The 17,348-nt window shown below is 32.8% G+C and overlaps 1 protein-coding gene across 1 annotated transcript in view; it reads left to right on the forward strand.

The window, feature by feature from the left end:
• The window catches only part of LOC123702932 (homeobox protein MSX-2-like), a 34,202-nt gene extending 17,255 nt beyond the window's left edge, over positions 1–16,947 (forward strand). The window contains exons 2-3 of the mRNA XM_045650790.1: positions 15,529–15,716; positions 16,379–16,947. Of these exons, the coding sequence (XP_045506746.1) occupies positions 15,529–15,716; positions 16,379–16,627 (437 nt within the window). The 3' untranslated portion in view covers positions 16,628–16,947. The remainder of the gene's footprint in view (positions 1–15,528; positions 15,717–16,378) is intronic.
• Positions 16,948–17,348: the final 401 nt, after the last annotated feature.

Genomic DNA, 17,348 nt, shown 5'->3' on the forward strand with positions numbered 1-17,348 from the left:
AAAATTATAAACAAATATGTATCCATTGTATGCTTCCATCAAATTGGGGAGAGGTATTAAGCGACATCATTTTCATTGCTGAAGACGGGTCTATAAATTAGTTGTCGGTAATTACCGACTAATTTGTACAGACTACCGGTACTGGACTAATCTGTACCTAATATTATAAAGCTGAAGAGTTTCTTTGAACTCAGGAACTACTGGTCCGATTTGAAAAATAATTCTTTCGGTGTTAGATAGCCCATTAATTGAGGAAGGCTATAGTCTATATATCACCACGCTAAGACCAGCAGGAGCGGAGCTACGTGGGTGAAACCGCGGAGCGCAGCTAGTCAATAATATAAGTAACTGTCTAAAACTTTACAGACTTTTGAGTTTAACTAATAAAAAAATATGATATTGTTATGCTTGTAGTATTTAATTTTGACTCCAAATTTCCTGTTCCATCGCATTTTAATATATCAACAAAACTAGATGACTTGCAAATGTAGGTATTCAAAACAACTTGTTCTTACATAACAATGTACCACAAACAAATCCAAATACGCTTGCATAAAATAAATCATTTTATTCGCCTCACACGCGCTGATTTGTAAAACTAATAACATAATATAATTTATATATTATTCATAAATAACGTAAAAGGAAATTAATCGTTCGAACAAAACCGCATGCGATTTAATATAAGAAATAACAATAGCTGTAAATAATTGATTTTGATTCAATTTACTCATGTGCGACATTCTGTATTGATAACGTTCCTTGATCCACAATATTGGTTTTATCACCATTTTTTATATAGCTTTATGAAACACTGTATAGTTTATTAGTTTTATGAGCAGTCTGGTTACTCAGAAGTTGGTATTTAATATTATAAATAGGTACCAAGAATCTTTGTATGGATGTTATTGACATAGGTCTCTTTTATTTACTCGAAAAGTAGATATTTTGGCAAACAGATGGAACCATACATTTACCTAATACAAGCAAAATCTATGCATTCAAAATTATAAAAAATAACACTCTGTTGAGTGTACAACAACTTTTGGTTAAGTTGGTACCATCATGAGTGGACCGCACTTAAAAATGTGCCGTCCACTCATGGTGAATGATTTTGGTATTTCAGTAGAGAGGTTTCGTTTTACAAAATACATTTAAAAAAGTTCTATCTATTAGGCAGTTCATTGTTTGTTCGCAAATAACATGATAAACCGTCTATTGTATAAAATATAAAAATAAATTTCCATTTATAAATAAAATAACTTCAATTAAGTAAATAATGGCCTGATAACATCATTGTCATTTGTCCATTTTATTCAATACATATGAGCATTATAGGTATTATATTCTACTAATCGAATAGGAGTTACTATTAATCTCATTCGATAGATATATTATTAACATTTTAACAAGAGCAATCAATTTATTATATTCATTACTTTACACTTTACAGTTAATATATAATTGTTCAGTGATGATATTTCCTGTTAGATTTTGCAAATGTGAACTAACCAGTGATAACTTCGTTAAAAACAACCGACTTCAAACTTGCACTTGCAAAATTTACAAATACCTACAGACAAAAATGCTCATAAAATAAAAACCACTGGGCCTATCCGAATAAAATTTTTATGGGACCAATTCGACACCATCCCGCATCGAACAAAAAAAGAATCACGTAAATCGGTTCAGAAACCTCGGAGTAATCGGTGTACATACATAAAAAAAAAATATACCGGCCGAATTGATAACCTCCTCCTTTTTTTGAAGTCGGTTAAAAATCCAGTTAATTTATTGTACAAAATTCTTAACAATTATTAAATTTTCTTACCCATGCATCACTGAAACTATATGACCATAAATTATGAATTTAGCTCTTTTTAAGTTGATTGCGTACAGACAATAATTATTGAACAATAGAGTCAGAACTCAGAAGTGATGATAAAAATTGACAAACGCTTAGTCAAAATATAAATATCTTTTAAAATCTATACTCTATACTAATGTTATAAAGCTGAAGAGTTTGTTTGTTTGTTTGAACGCGCTAACCTCAGATTACTGGTCCGATTAGAAAAATTTCGGTGTTAGATAGCTCATTTATTGAGGAAGGCAATATATCATCACGTTAAGACCAACAGGAGGAATGCGGGTGAAACCGCGGGGAACAGCTAGTTCTAAATAAATAAATAATAAATATTTTCAAGAATTTTCATGTGTACACATTCTCATGACATCTGAATTAGTAAAACATGCAATTAGTATAATTACCCTCATAATTTATGAGTCGTAGCACAGGTCGTAGACAGTTTTAATATTTATATTTTTTGGTTTTTATGGCATTCAAATGCTATATAAATATAAATTTATAAAGAATAGAAAAAATTCGATCACGAGGCGGGACTCGAACCCGCATCCTTCGCGCCATTCCGGGGCGGATGCCTAACCAACTCAGCCACTCGTGACCCGCCTGAGCAATCGAATTTATTCTATACTAGCTTCCGCCCGCGACTCCGTCCGCGCGGATGTCGGTATTCGTGTGGATGGTTTATTTCTCCATTTTGAGTAACTCTGACAATGAGATCTTATAAATATCTATTAATACAAATACGGCTAGGCCTATAATAATACGCAACGTGTGTTCGCGGTTCTACAGAACAACGTCTATGGATAAAACTGAAAAATTAAGATTAATTTTTTTCTACGTATTTTTCCAGGATAAAAAGTATCCTATTTTACGCCCAGGTCAATAAGGTATAATTATACCAAGTTTCATCGAAATCGAACCATTAGTTTTCACGTGATGTCTTCACATACAGACAGACAGACAGACAGACAGACAAAAATTTTTTTTATCACATATTTGGGTTTGGTATCGATCCAGTAACACCCCCTGCTATTTATTTTTTCAATATTTTCAATGTACAGAATTGACCCTTCTACAGATTTATTATATGTATAGATTCATAGTTTTAGAATTTATTAGAATTTATTCTATATAACTACGTAAATCTATATTCATAGATATATTAATATATAATAACAACATTTCCTGGATTTAGTTGTATTAACATAAATAATATTATTTAAATATAATATTTACGCTAAACATCACAATATATATAATCATCACGCGAAGTTTGTAAAAAAATAATCTCAAGTTAAACTGCGCCGCTTCATTAAATCTCATAATTAATTCATACATGTCTAATTATTGTTAAGTATATTATAATTGTATCCGACAATCTAACATGGTAATCAGACCAGATAAGAAAGCTTTGAGTTGCATTTATTATAAGAATTTCTTCAATAAAAAATTAAGTTGTTAACAAGAATTACATAGATAGTCCAGAACAAGAAATTCTGCCTGAAGGCTGAATATTGTAATTGAGAAGTACTATTGAAAAATAATTGACGAGCAAATTAACAGCATAAATAACACCATGTTCGAACTAGTTAAAAATGCCAATGAAAATTGAACTGTTTTAACTAGAAATTTTTAACTACAAGGTGCTATTTGCAAACTATATGCTGTCACGAACACAAGTACAAATCATACTTATGTATAGGTCTCCTTCCAAAAACGCGCCAAAAAAGGCCCATCCTTATTTTTTTTAAATATATATATTATATATACCAAAGAGGTTACACTCTAAAAATTATAAATTCTACACGCTTGTCTAGCTGCCTCTAGGAAAGAATAGATCTAACATAGCGTGCGTCATTTGATTGTTTTGAACTAACTACTATGTAATTGAAATTGCTATAATTAAGTGCACAATTAAAGTTCTATTCGTACTTGCTTCATTTAAGTTCCATTTTACGTAAGCTGCAACAAAGAAGCGATCGTAAATCAATTAAAAGATTATAATTTTAATCAAGAAAGTCAGGTTTTCAATTTAATTATTTCCTGCATATCCAATTGATTTGTATCTGGCAATTATTTGACCAATGGAGCTTGAGTCTTACTTTATAGTTACACAATATTAACGTAACTACGGTTTGATTACCTATTTATGTCGATTTTACTTCAAATGTTGATGAGGTTCTAATTCTTAGATATAAAAAAAAATATTTGTTCTTATAGCATGGCTTCAAAGAAAATTAAGAAGGATTTATGAGTTTTTTTAATATGTAGAGTGTTTTAGTACCTACATTACCATGAACCATCTTTTCAAATAAAAATAAATATTTTTTTGATGTCCTACAAAGAACCTTGATAATATTGTGATGTTCAGCAAATTGTTGTGCATGAGCCCACGGAGGTTTCTTAGTTGATATGACTAACCTTCGACAGTATAGGTACATGCAAAGCCGGGTTGCACAGCTAGTTTACTATAAATTATTTTTTAAAACCTACGTATGGAACCAGATTCTTAGACAATACCAGATTTTCTTATGAATTTGCTAACGATCAAGATGAATTGAATGATGACCGATGAATGAACGGAAAGCAACCGTTACTTTTAATGAATGAACGTATATATTTTATAAAAACTTTCAGATAAAAGGAATTTATATGAACGTTCATAGAAACTCTTTTTACGAGTTGCATTCAATGCCAAACTAGTTTGTTAGTGTGAAATGTTTTTTATCCCATTATAAAACTGCGTAGTTTCCTCATTTGTTTTGAATGCTATAACCTCTTTCCAAGTAATCTACTGTTGAAAACTAGTAGTATAATAGGAAATAAGTGAAATAACGAACGATTGATCTGATTAGAGATAACATAACACAATATCTGGCAAATTACTTATAGACCATGTAGAAAATTGTACAGCCTATTAACATACCTACTTTACAAACTATAGCTTTCAGTTTGTAATATTTAGGTACTCATAGATACCATAAGTAAGTAAGTAATAGACATATTATAATATAATAAATAGTAACTGTAATAGGTTAACTTACTACTTACAAATCTATATGCATATAATATAGATTTGTAAGTAGTAAGTTAACCTATTTCATTTAATAGAACTTAATTCAAATAAAGTAAACAGTATACCAACCAATGAATAAATAAATGCTTGTTAGAATACAACATATAAAACTTTGTCTTGACGAAACGTAGCCTCCTCATGGACCTCATTATATCATATACTAGCTGTGCCGCGTGGTATCACCCGCGTGGCTCCGCTCCTATTGGTCTTAGCGTGATGATATATAGCCTATAGCCTTCCTCGATAAATGGGCTATCTAACACCGAAATAATTTTTCAAATCGGACCAGTCGTTCCCGAGATTAGCGCGTTCAAACAAACAAACAAACATACAAACAAACAAACTCTTCAGCTTTATAATATTAGTATAGATAAGATGTTTTTTTTTATGTTATGGGGAGGCAAACGAGCGGACGCACTGCCTGGTGATAAGCAGGTTGCGTCGCCCATAGACCATAACAGAGGTTATGGTTGTTGCCTACCAGAGAGATATTGGAAAGATTATTAGGGAGAAAGGGGCGAGGATGGGAGGGATTAAGGATAGGGGAGGAGAGGATGGGTTGGGGATAGGAAGGGATGTGGGCCTCCGGACCCCTCACTCACCGTACGGAACGCGACAGTAAACTGTCACTATGGCGCCGATATTCTGTGAGGGTGTGGTACCTTCCCCGGTGCGAGCGTGGCCCAGTTCGTGCCGAAGCATGCTCGACTCCCACTCAAAAAATGTGGTATCTTAACTACTTATAACTGAAAAGTTTATTTTGCTATATCCTAGATCAGAGCGTGATCAAACCATACTCGACTCAGCACCACACTACTAAATAATCCTCATACATTAAACGGTATCTCACATAAACCAACCGCACGATACTTGAAAGCAAAGAACTTTCCATCCATATCTACGCATCACGATGTTATAAACCCAAATATAGCCATATATGTGTTTTCCAGCTTAAAATATTTTCTTGCTTCGCGTAACATTTTAAAACCAGGTAATAAATTATGGGGTATTGCAAGAAATCGTTTCTCCTTTTGACTTAACTAGCCAACCGCCCCGGTTTTGCCTTAAACGAGACGCAATTAGAGATAGCTCGAATACAACTTTCGAGGTACAAATATAGTGTACAAATCGCTTTATAAACTCAATGAATAGTTTCCCTTTCGCGGAATATGTTTCAATTACATTTGAGATACTGATACGGTGTTCATTTAAATATTTAAAAACGTGTGCATACCTACATACGTGGAAATATATTGCAATTAAAGAAAAATTAAGTAGAAAATCTTGTAACAAATATGTATCTCTAATGAAAACTTGTATAGATTAGTGTTGCCCAAATGCAAGAACAAGACGAGACTTAGCCAGTCTTGGTCTTGGTCTTGCGCCAATACATCTGGTCTTGGTCTTGGTCTTGGTCTTGCGCTCCCAGTCTTGGTCTTGGTCTTGGTCTTGCAGCAAGAGTCTTGCAAGTCTTGCAATTACCTATTAGTCTATTACTATTTATTAAAGTTTACTTTAAATCTTAGAAAAACGTATTAGAATTGGAACATTGTGAGCTTGAATTAACATAGCCATAGTAAAGATCAAGCAGATTAATAAATAACTGAAGATTTGATAAGAAATTCGAAAAATCAACTGACCTATATGTCGTTTTCCATGGAATTAACTGTTTCTTAATAAACATTTATGATTTAAACATTTGATTTTTTTTTCATTTAAGCTTACATTTGCTAAAACATGTAAAAAACAAATGAATTACAATAACTTGACTGTATTTTAAAGAACAATACTTATCTGTTTAGAAAGAGATTGAACCCTCAACGTATAAGAAATTTAATAAAAGAGTTTTACGATTTATCATTTATTTGAATAAAAAAAAACATATAAGTAATCAATATTATAATATATACTTAGTTACTAGAATGAATTAATATGACATCTACTACCTATCCTTACCATTTTATCCTAATCATAATACTACTTGCGTGATCAGTATAATGTATTCATTTTCATTCTAAGCACTCTGAAACTTATTTATTCTATGGAACACCTGTAGGTACTCTTAAAAAAATTCGAAATTATTTTGCATGAGTTATACCTACGCCCTATGGCGGCAATCAAATAGTGTCAAATGTTATGATTTCGGCGTGGCGGCCACGATTGTTTTAGATTTCAAAAGAAGCCGCCAAGTTTTTCGGAAGTACATGTATCATAACCATGTACTTCCGAAAAGCGGCAAATTTCTTTGAGAAGTAAGTACAAAACCTTTGATGTCGCATTATCAAAATGCCGATGCGATGGTTAAAACATAACTATGCATGCACTCAGTTTGATTTTAATAGATATTTTTTTTATTCGCTATGTTTATGGTAGTAATGCGCATAGGTCCAGTTTTTCATATTCTTTGATACAGTTTTTTGCGTCTTATAGAATTCCTAAGCGTACCTACCTAGTTATACACAGAACTGTTACACCTAACTACTCAGTGAAAAAGCGCTAAGTCCTAGCTGCAAGACGCAAGAGTCTTGCAGGCTAAGTCTTGTTCTTGCTCAAGTCTTGCACGGTCAGTCTTGGTCTTGGTCTTGCTAAAAATACGCGGTCTTGTTCTTGGTCTTGGTCTTGCAAAAACGCAAGACGCAAGACCAAGACTGCAAGACCAAGACTGAATTTGGGCAACACTAGTATAGATGCTGCAATATGCACGACAAAACTAGGTATAGACTATAGATACCTATATGAATTTATGTAAACAGTCATTTGTCAATTGAATATCAACATCACTGTTAACATAAATTTAATACATACTAGGTACATACATTTTTCACACTCTCATTTCGCTCTCAATTGTTGTTTGTACTTGTATTTTAACTTATTTTCATACTGGAATTAACCCGGGTAAAGCTTACTAGGGTCTACAAGTATACCTATAGGATAGGTGATTGAATGAATGAACGAATGAATGAAAGCTTTTATTGCAAGAAAATTTACATGTTACAATAATAACAGCTTAACTAAGTTTATTCTGGGTGTCTTGCCTGCCCTTCGACAAAAGCCTTCTCCAAACTCTTCCACGATTGCCTTTGAAGTGCTATTCTTCCATATAGGTATATAATCTATACTAATATTATAAAGCTGAAGAATTTATTTGTTTGTTTGAACGCGCTAATCTCGGGAACTACTGGACCGATTTGAAAAATTCTTTCGGTGTTAGATAGCCCATTTATCGAGGAAGGCGATAAGTGTGGCTATAGGCTATTATCACGCTAAGACCAACAGTAGCGGAGCACTGCGGGTAAAACCGCGGAGCACAGCTAGTAATAAATATCTACAATTGAGCAAATAATACCTACCATTTATAAATATACTGAAAAAGAAACCAACGTAACAAACCAAAACCCAGCTTGTTAACGCTTAAAAACATCTCAAGTACCTACCTACTTCATATAAATTATTTCTTGTTAAAATTGCAGTAATGAATTGTAAATTTTCGTATAAAAAGTAGGCTTTCCCGTGATTCGCCACGGGGGGTTCGCTAGGTGTAATGGTTACTCATTATACCTTATAAGGAGAAACAGCAAATTTCTAATAAGTACGTAAGTAATTATAAAGTAATGAGGTGGGACCCCCTAGTGATCCCAGACGCGGTAATGATAGTAAATAGTTTCATTTGAGATGTTCCAATATGGTATATGGCAGGGCTTCCCAAACTTATTTGTACTGTGATGCCCTTGGGTTTTTACCATTTTTCTACGACGCCCCTCAACCCAGCCCCCAAAAATACTTAGCAATTTTAGTACCAACCCCAGGTTATCAGAAAAACACTATTTGGACATTTATAATTTTTATTAGAAAATAAGAACGAAATCAAAACAGAAGCATAAAAATAAAAACATATATTTAAGCCAGCAAAGCTGTTAGCTGGCTAATGTGAAGGATGTACTTGCTTTTCTGAGCATAGCTTCTGAATTCGGGGCTTCAGCTTGGAAATTGCCACTCTCATTTCCTTTTCTACTTACATCTATTTTTGACCTGTACTTGTTTTTTATTACTGCAACTGCAGAAAAGCCTGTTTCGCAAATGGTAATAAAACCTTTAATGCAGCAGTCCCGAAGGCACGATATTCGTGAGAAACAGAGGTCCAAAATTCAAACAGTTTGCCCTTGTCATGTTGAATTTTTAGGCTGGTATCACAGGACAATTCTATTAATTGTTCTTCTTCTTCTTCTGTTGAAAGTGTTGATGGTGGTGGCGACTGAAAAGGATTTCTGACCCAGTTATATTGCTCCAGAGCACAGTTTGGGAAGCCCTGGTATATGGAATATAGGAAATGGTGTGAATACGAGAAAATGTTACTAATTCAAATATTTTTTTGTTGTTTACATTAGATATAAGAACAAATGTACATTTTGCTTAACACACAGATTATTTAATGCAAAAATTTAAAAAGTTTCTCACAAACTATATTGTTATCTACTACTAGGTAAATGTTAGACACGAATACGGAGTATCTGCTAACAATTCCTGCTAATAGTTGACTCTAATGTGTTCAATAATTCAATTTGTCGACTCTACAAAACATTGCAAGCGTAGAACATAAAGGAAAGCTAATCCTAATTACCTACCTACTTACTTAAAAGTTAGCGTGCTAAATTATAGAATTGTTTAGTTGAATTTAGAATTTACCAGTGTTTTTACAATAATTTCCATATTTTAGATTCACAGCTGCACTGTATGGGACAGGTGAAAATTAGCGAGAGGAACCATTTAATTTGCCACACCTTTGATTTTTATAATTAAAACCTTTTACGGACTTATTATTTATAACATCATTAAAATGTCCTTTGATAATAAACTTTAAAATTTATATCTACGTTTTCTATGATGACAGTTGTAGAATATTTATAAAATTATTAAGTAATTAAGAAAAAGCGACGTAATGTGAACAATATTTGTCATTCTCTAAAACATGAATCGTAATTTTGACCACATTTCCTTCTCTTATGCTAACACTAGCTGTGCCCCGCGGTTTTACCCGCTTTGTTCCGCTCCTCTTTGTCTTACCTTGCATTATAGGTACACAGCCTGTCTCGATAAATGGGCTATCTAACACCCAAATAATTTTTCAAATCGGACCAATAGGTAGGTAGTTCCTGAGATTAGCGCGTTCAAACAAACTCTTCAGCTTTATAATATTAGTATAAGTAGATATAAGTGCGAAAGTGACTCTATCTGTCTGTCTTTTCTTCACGCCTCAACCACTGAACTGATTTAGATAAAATTTAGTAAAGAGATCCTTCAAGATCCGAGAAAGGATTTAGGATAGTTCCTATGCCTGAAATCATACGGGAACGGGAGCCATGCTGGGTTTTTCTGTATTACGCGGATGAAGATGAAACACAACGATGGCATATGATTTTTATTAATAACATTTTTATGAATAGCGAAAAACCATCATCAAAACTCAACGCTGAAAGAACGTAGCCTCAAGAAAAACCCTTGGTATGCGAATCGTGGCCAAATGCGTCTGCGGGAGCGATATTAATAATTACACATTTGTCAGATAGTCTTAAAAAGCGAAATGTCTGAGCGAGATGCCATATTTGGGCGCTATGCTGGCGGGGAGCGTACGCAGGTGAACGCCAATTACAGAAGCGCAAAAAGCGCGCGCGGGACAAATTGTAAAATTGTTGTTTGTACTCTGTTGTCTGTGGACTGTGGTCTGTGCCACGACCACAGACTATGCTTTTTGTGCGGTAAGTTAGGAAACTAAGCTAATTATTGGTAAAAGTTTTTTTCCATGATATGGTGCCTCAATAGATCAGAAAAATATGTACATTATACATACTACATTTATTGTATCTTTTACAGAAACACGCGATTTAATTATTATTTATGTATCTACTTTTAAATTAATTTAAAAACTTCCTTAAAGCACAGAATTAAAGTCAAAGGCTGCCAGTATCACCGAAATAGGCAAATCGATAATTCGATAATTTTATATGAAATTGTTATCGTTATTAAAATTGAAACCTTCTCTCTATAAAAATTAAACATCCGTGAAAAGCTATAAAATTTCCTTCGCCGCCATACGTTACCGCTGTCCTTGTCTGACTTACGGCTAATTGCGTAAGTGTGAAGAGTTACGTTACTGATAAGCCAGCCATTAGTGTATAAAGGTAAAGGTGAAGCAAAAATTATACAATCGACCATCGTCAAGTTTTTATTGAGGTTGCCATTTTGTATTGACAAGACCTCAACTATTATTTATTCTTTAACATGGATGATATCTGCAAGAACAGGCGGAGACGGTATAACGATGCACCTACCTATGAATATTTATTAGGTATCAATTTATAAATGCTCGTCTTGACAGATAATTTTCTAAAACACAAGATACTTGGTAATAATTTCACTTCATGAATTAAAAATATGTAGGTATCCTAACCTAACCTAACCTAACCTAACCTAACCTAAATATTTTAAAATAACCGTTATTAAAATTATATTTTTTTACTACCTAAGTACCTAATTGCTATTCGTTTTTCTCTAGTTCGCTAATTATTAGATAGGTTGTAACTTGTAAGTATTTTAAAACATGCGGTAAAGTTTAGGGTAGGAAAGTACCTATTAGGTATACAAACAGCATTATTGAAATTATTATTCGTAAAAGTTTACAAAACACACTACACAGTCACATGATCACATCACATAGGTATTCAATTTTCAAGTTATCAATGGTAAAAAATACCAGTAATTAGCAGCAGAAAGCGCCTACATGACACAAAAAATCCAGACCAAGATAGCCAAGCAATTTCAAAATAATTTACGAAACAAAATCATTCAGTAATTAATTAGACCTAGTTTATCGGAAACATTAATACAGAATCAATTAAATCTAATACGTATCGAGATGTCTATCGATTCGCAGAAACATCGGTAAAAACATCGAGGGCAGTGAAGCATCGATAATTTTATTTACCGGAAAATGCACAGATCATACACACGTATATAATATTCCAATTTAATTGGACACATTCACGAACTACTTAGTTACACTCTGTGTAATATCGGTTATGTGAAATGGGGTTGTTTTATAAGTTGATAGGTGCGTAGTGTTCTGTGTTTTATTGTGTTGTCTGAAACTTATCAATTCCATTTATTATCCTATAAATTAAAAACTTGTTTGGTTTTGTTTTGTTTTTATAAGTAGATATATAATAAAAGCGTAACACACGTAGTCATTTCAATTTATCATTAGAAAAACAAATAACCCTTCATCATTTCTTTAGATCATTAGAGGACGTGACGTTTTTTAATTAATTACCTACTTTGAAAAACTAACTTATGTACAAACATAATTACCCTTTATTATTATAATATCCTCTTATTATTTCTGTTTGTGATGTAAATACAAATAAGCACATAGATTACGAAGAAATATGACAAGTGTTAAATGAACACACTGTATATTTATAACGGAAATGTTTAGTAATAGCATTTTATTGGGTCCATGGTAATAGCTATAAATAAATCATACCTACTGCTAAGTAAACTATCATTAGATAGCCATTGAAAACGTGAATATGCATATAAATCCAACCAATTTAAAGCCTTAATAAACATCTGCATAACGCATTCGACCGAAAGAGATTACAATAATCCAATTAAATTTCGACATTGACAACTAAATCCTATTAAAAACAAAGAGCGCGCATAATTGAGCGTCATTACGCGCAAATTGTCTATAGTCTGTCATCAAAACAAAATGGCGGTGCCGTACGCGCGGGAAAATAAATACGTATAGAGATGGATATTATATCTTCATTAGCGTAAGGCATCGCATTGATATGTCTAAGGGTTGGGCCATTGAAATTGTTTGTATTTTATCACTCGCAAAAGGCATTTATACTTGCCCTTTTTAGTTTGTCTCTTACTGTATTGTATCGGGTCTCAATAACATCTGCCGTCAATGCAGCGGTATTTACTGGCAATATGAGTGGGAAACTAAGATATAAGAATATTTGTATTCTATTCAATTCAGTTGTCTCATAGAATTTCAGTCCGTTAAAATAATAATCTTGCTGATTATCATAACCATTCATCTGTTTGCTTTTAACTTCATTTCGCGTGTCATTTATTTGCGTGGATGCCGTTAACGTCCTAAAACAACGACTTTCGGTATTTTATTTGCAATGTTTTTATAAAAAATTACACGGTTGATACTAAAAGTTAGTAATCTGGGGCTCAATATACTTATTTCAATAAAAAAGTATGATTTTTAATGGCACTTTTCCTTGAAAAAGTAATTAATACTTACCTACGTATTTTTTTAAGTTTATAATTGTTTATAATTAATATAACAATTACCTATTCAAAATAATTTAACAACACTTGTCTATGCGCTTATGTTTTGTTCAATTATCGAGAAAGGAGAAAATATCGAATATTTTTACTTTTCTCGCAATGCCAATTACAATTCAATTCAATCAACCATATTGAAGTGTTACGGATGGGTAAAGCCGAGTTAGTTGCTTATTTGTTTGTAGAAATAAGGTCTAATCGTTTTAAATTCCTAGGTTTTCTTCATCCTTTAATCTATAGCTTTTTCTGATCAAAGGCGTATAATTATTGTTAAATCTGAAAGAATAATTGTAGTTAAAACTACTACCTATGTCTTAAAAAAATTGACAACTAGTAGATATTGGTTGGTTGTCTATGACTTTGTGAATTATTGCCGGTTCTTCTCCATAGATATACTGCTTTCCGAATCGGTATGGTAAATGTTAAAAATATGTAATGACGATTCGAAAGTGCTTTTAAAAGAAGTCTTATTGAATAAATAAATGTTTGAGTTTATTTAAGAAACTACAAACAACTTTGATCAATAATAAATTTGTCACATATAACAAACTATAATAGTTTGATATCGATAGTAAGACTCTAGAGATAGTTTCAATATCTTTGTTTTTTAACTTTACCACAGTAGAATCAAGTATATGCACATGCATATGCATTCCATAATCATTTAATTAATGTTAATTACAGCAGTGATAGCATAATAGATTTGACTGCACTGTTTGTATGTTAATGTAGGTCATGGAACAATAATAAAGTCAACGAACGGTGTATAAAGTGTTTATAATGTCTTAATGTCATTTGAATAATCATGTCTTTGGACACACTTAATATTAATATAGGTCAGAATACCTACATGTTAAACAAACGCTTTAACGCGTTAACTTCAAAAAGTAAAATAGGTAGGTCACAACTATTTAACAAATTGCTATTACGAAGTTGTACCTATACATCTATCCTGCATTTCTTTTTGCACAAATATTTCCAAACTGCTTTGTTAACTATGTCAATTGTTAATATAAATAATTTTACATGAATTTGTAGCTTTCTTGTAATGTAAACCTACTACCTATTTGCTAAATCTTAATTAAAATTCTTTTAACTAGGTAATTGCACTTGACGATATCCACTAAACTATAAAGCATAAAGAAATGCTTAAAAAAATCCACATGAAAACCTCTAAAACATTTTCCCGCCTAATTTATGACGTCACACGTTAATTAATTTACCGAATACAATGTTTACCGGATGTATCGGTATAGAATCGATATTGTTCCTTTGAATATTAACCTCGAATCGCTGCACTGTATAATGGCTGTCCTGTTTCCGTTTATTGACCTGTTTAATACTATAGAAATGTTATTTTGAATAAGATATTAAAATTATACGTAGCTGTCTAGTAGTAGATTCATAAAACTTAATACTTTATAGTATAATACTTCTGATTTTGGACACCCTTTTCTGTACTATTTGGCTTATCTTCTAGAATTATATAATATTATACTATTCAGTTAATTAATTTAAACTCAGTTGATACACTAGTCTAAATGAAATACCTTCGCAATATTCTAAACCTTACTCATCTTCATTCCGCTACTGTTATCGATAGGGAATTATCTTCTTCATTGTATTGTAATAGGTACTATAATCAGGTGAATTTTATAAATTTTTAAGTTACTCATTGATTATCACATGTTTAATACGCTATCAAGAATAACTAGTTGATACAGAGGTCTGGATTAGCACATAGGCTACCACCAAGTACCACTGATGAAACGCGATTAATTAAAACTAACTAACTAACAATACAGAGTACATTTTAAATCACGTTATACAATATACTATACATACTTTACGCTTACGTTGAAGACAAATAAGTCATTATCATTGATCAAGTTGTATCTAATGTTAGGAACAAGACGACCCACTAAGTATTAACACATAAGACTTTATTTATACTGACTGACCGGTTGGCTTGGTTGGTAGCGGCCCTGCCTTCCAAGTCAGAGGTCGTGGGTTCGATTCCCACCCGGGGCAAATATTTGTGTGATGAACATAGATGTTTGCTCTGTGTCTGGGTGTCAGTATTTCTTTAAAATTATATACGTATGTTTACCAGCAATTTGGTTTTTTGGTTTCCATAATACAGGCGAAAGCTTAGTATGGGATAAGATCGTGCCGTGTGTGAGAATTGTCCAGAAATATTTATTTATTTATTTTATTTCTATTACAGCAGGTGCTCCCAGCGGTCCACCAGTAGTTCGCTGTCAACTACGAAAGCACAAGCCCAACAGAAAACCTAGGACACCGTTCACAACACAGCAGTTGCTGGCGTTGGAGAAGAAGTTCAGAGACAAGCAGTACTTGAGTATCGCTGAGAGGGCGGAGTTCTCGTCGTCTTTGAGGCTCACTGAAACACAGGTAATTTTATTAGTCAATACTGTATGTGTATATACTGCCTTAAATTCTTATAGGGCGTCAATTTTGACGGTGTCTAGTATCTGTAGTATACCTACCTATTTTGTAAGAGTGCAAGACTGCAAGCACAAGGACAAATAATATTGTAACACTTTATCTCGATGATTAATTCGCCATAATTTGAAAGATTATAACAACAACAGATCTAAAACATATTGAATTGGTCATCTGTCCGCTGTCGCTTGTTTATATTAACGATAAAGTAAGTAGTAGTTACTCCCACATTGTATAAGTCATCATCATTATTGAATTGATTAGTTGAATATTGAAGCTTTCCATCTTCGAACGGCTGTTTCAGCTTATACATGTTTATGTTCTTATACATTATCGTTAATCCAGCTTTGGTAATATTCGAACACTTATAGTTGATTAAATCTCATTTAAAAATCGTATGCAAGTACGATTGAACTGTAAGTGGCCATTTATGGGCATTAATATAGCTTAATTATTATATTAACATACTTTACGCTTACGGTTGTTGACGACAAATTAGTCCTAGTATCAATACATTTATCAAGATTTGTATGTCAACAGTTTAACACCTTTAACACATGTATGTTTACCATTATGCAATATTATCAATTTATCACGTACTTTCGTTGCAGGTGAAAATATGGTTTCAAAATCGGCGGGCAAAAGCGAAACGTTTACAAGAAGCCGAAATAGAAAAGCTGCGTCTATCAGCGAGGCCTCTGCTTCCACCCTCTTTTGCCTTATTCGGAGGGGGAGGGGCACCCCCCCTTTTTGCCGCAATGGCCGCGGCCACGAGACCGCAACTAAGCTTCTTGGGAGGTCCACCGTCGCACCAACACGCCATAAATATGAATATCCTGAATTCCCTCCAACCGCATTGACATTCGGAACACGCGGGAACGCGTGAACAACCGCCATCTTGATTTGTGGAAGACATTTCGAATTCGGATACTTGTACGTGATTTTAGTGACAGGAACGCATTGAGTGTAATATATCTGTATATGGTAGATCTGCGATTCTCTCGTCATAGTTTTAGTACAATATGAGTCAGTAAAATATAAATAGGAATAAAGGTTTAGACACATAGACATAGGTACTGTTATTAGGTACATATAACTGAAATCCTAATTGTCATTGTTTGATACCCTCATAAAATTTGTAAATAAAGGCACATACATACTGTATCATTTAACTACTTTATCCGTAATAGTTTTTTTTAGACATTTAAGTTATAGCTTATAGAAACCCCGTTCGATTTTCAGAAAGAAAATAATAGCAAATACATATACCTAGAAGCCTTCCAATAATTCAATCTACAACATTAAAAGCGTTTAAATACATTATTATAATAATTGTTTGCATTTGTATACATTCTTATTTTCATTCTAATAATCTTTACCTATAGTTAATATATTAATTAATTATGTAATGAATTCAATTATACATAATATCAATTTATTTTTATTTTTAGACTGAGTATGTTTATTTTGGTTTTCGAGACTGACATTATTTAATCATAAAAATTCTAAAAAAGTGACTAATTATTGATGTTTATACTAAAAGATTTATTTCAAGAATTTATATGTCTAATCGTAGTTTTA

This window comes from Colias croceus, chromosome 24, assembly GCF_905220415.1.
Source record: "Colias croceus chromosome 24, ilColCroc2.1".
Lineage (NCBI taxonomy): Eukaryota > Metazoa > Arthropoda > Insecta > Lepidoptera > Pieridae > Colias > Colias croceus.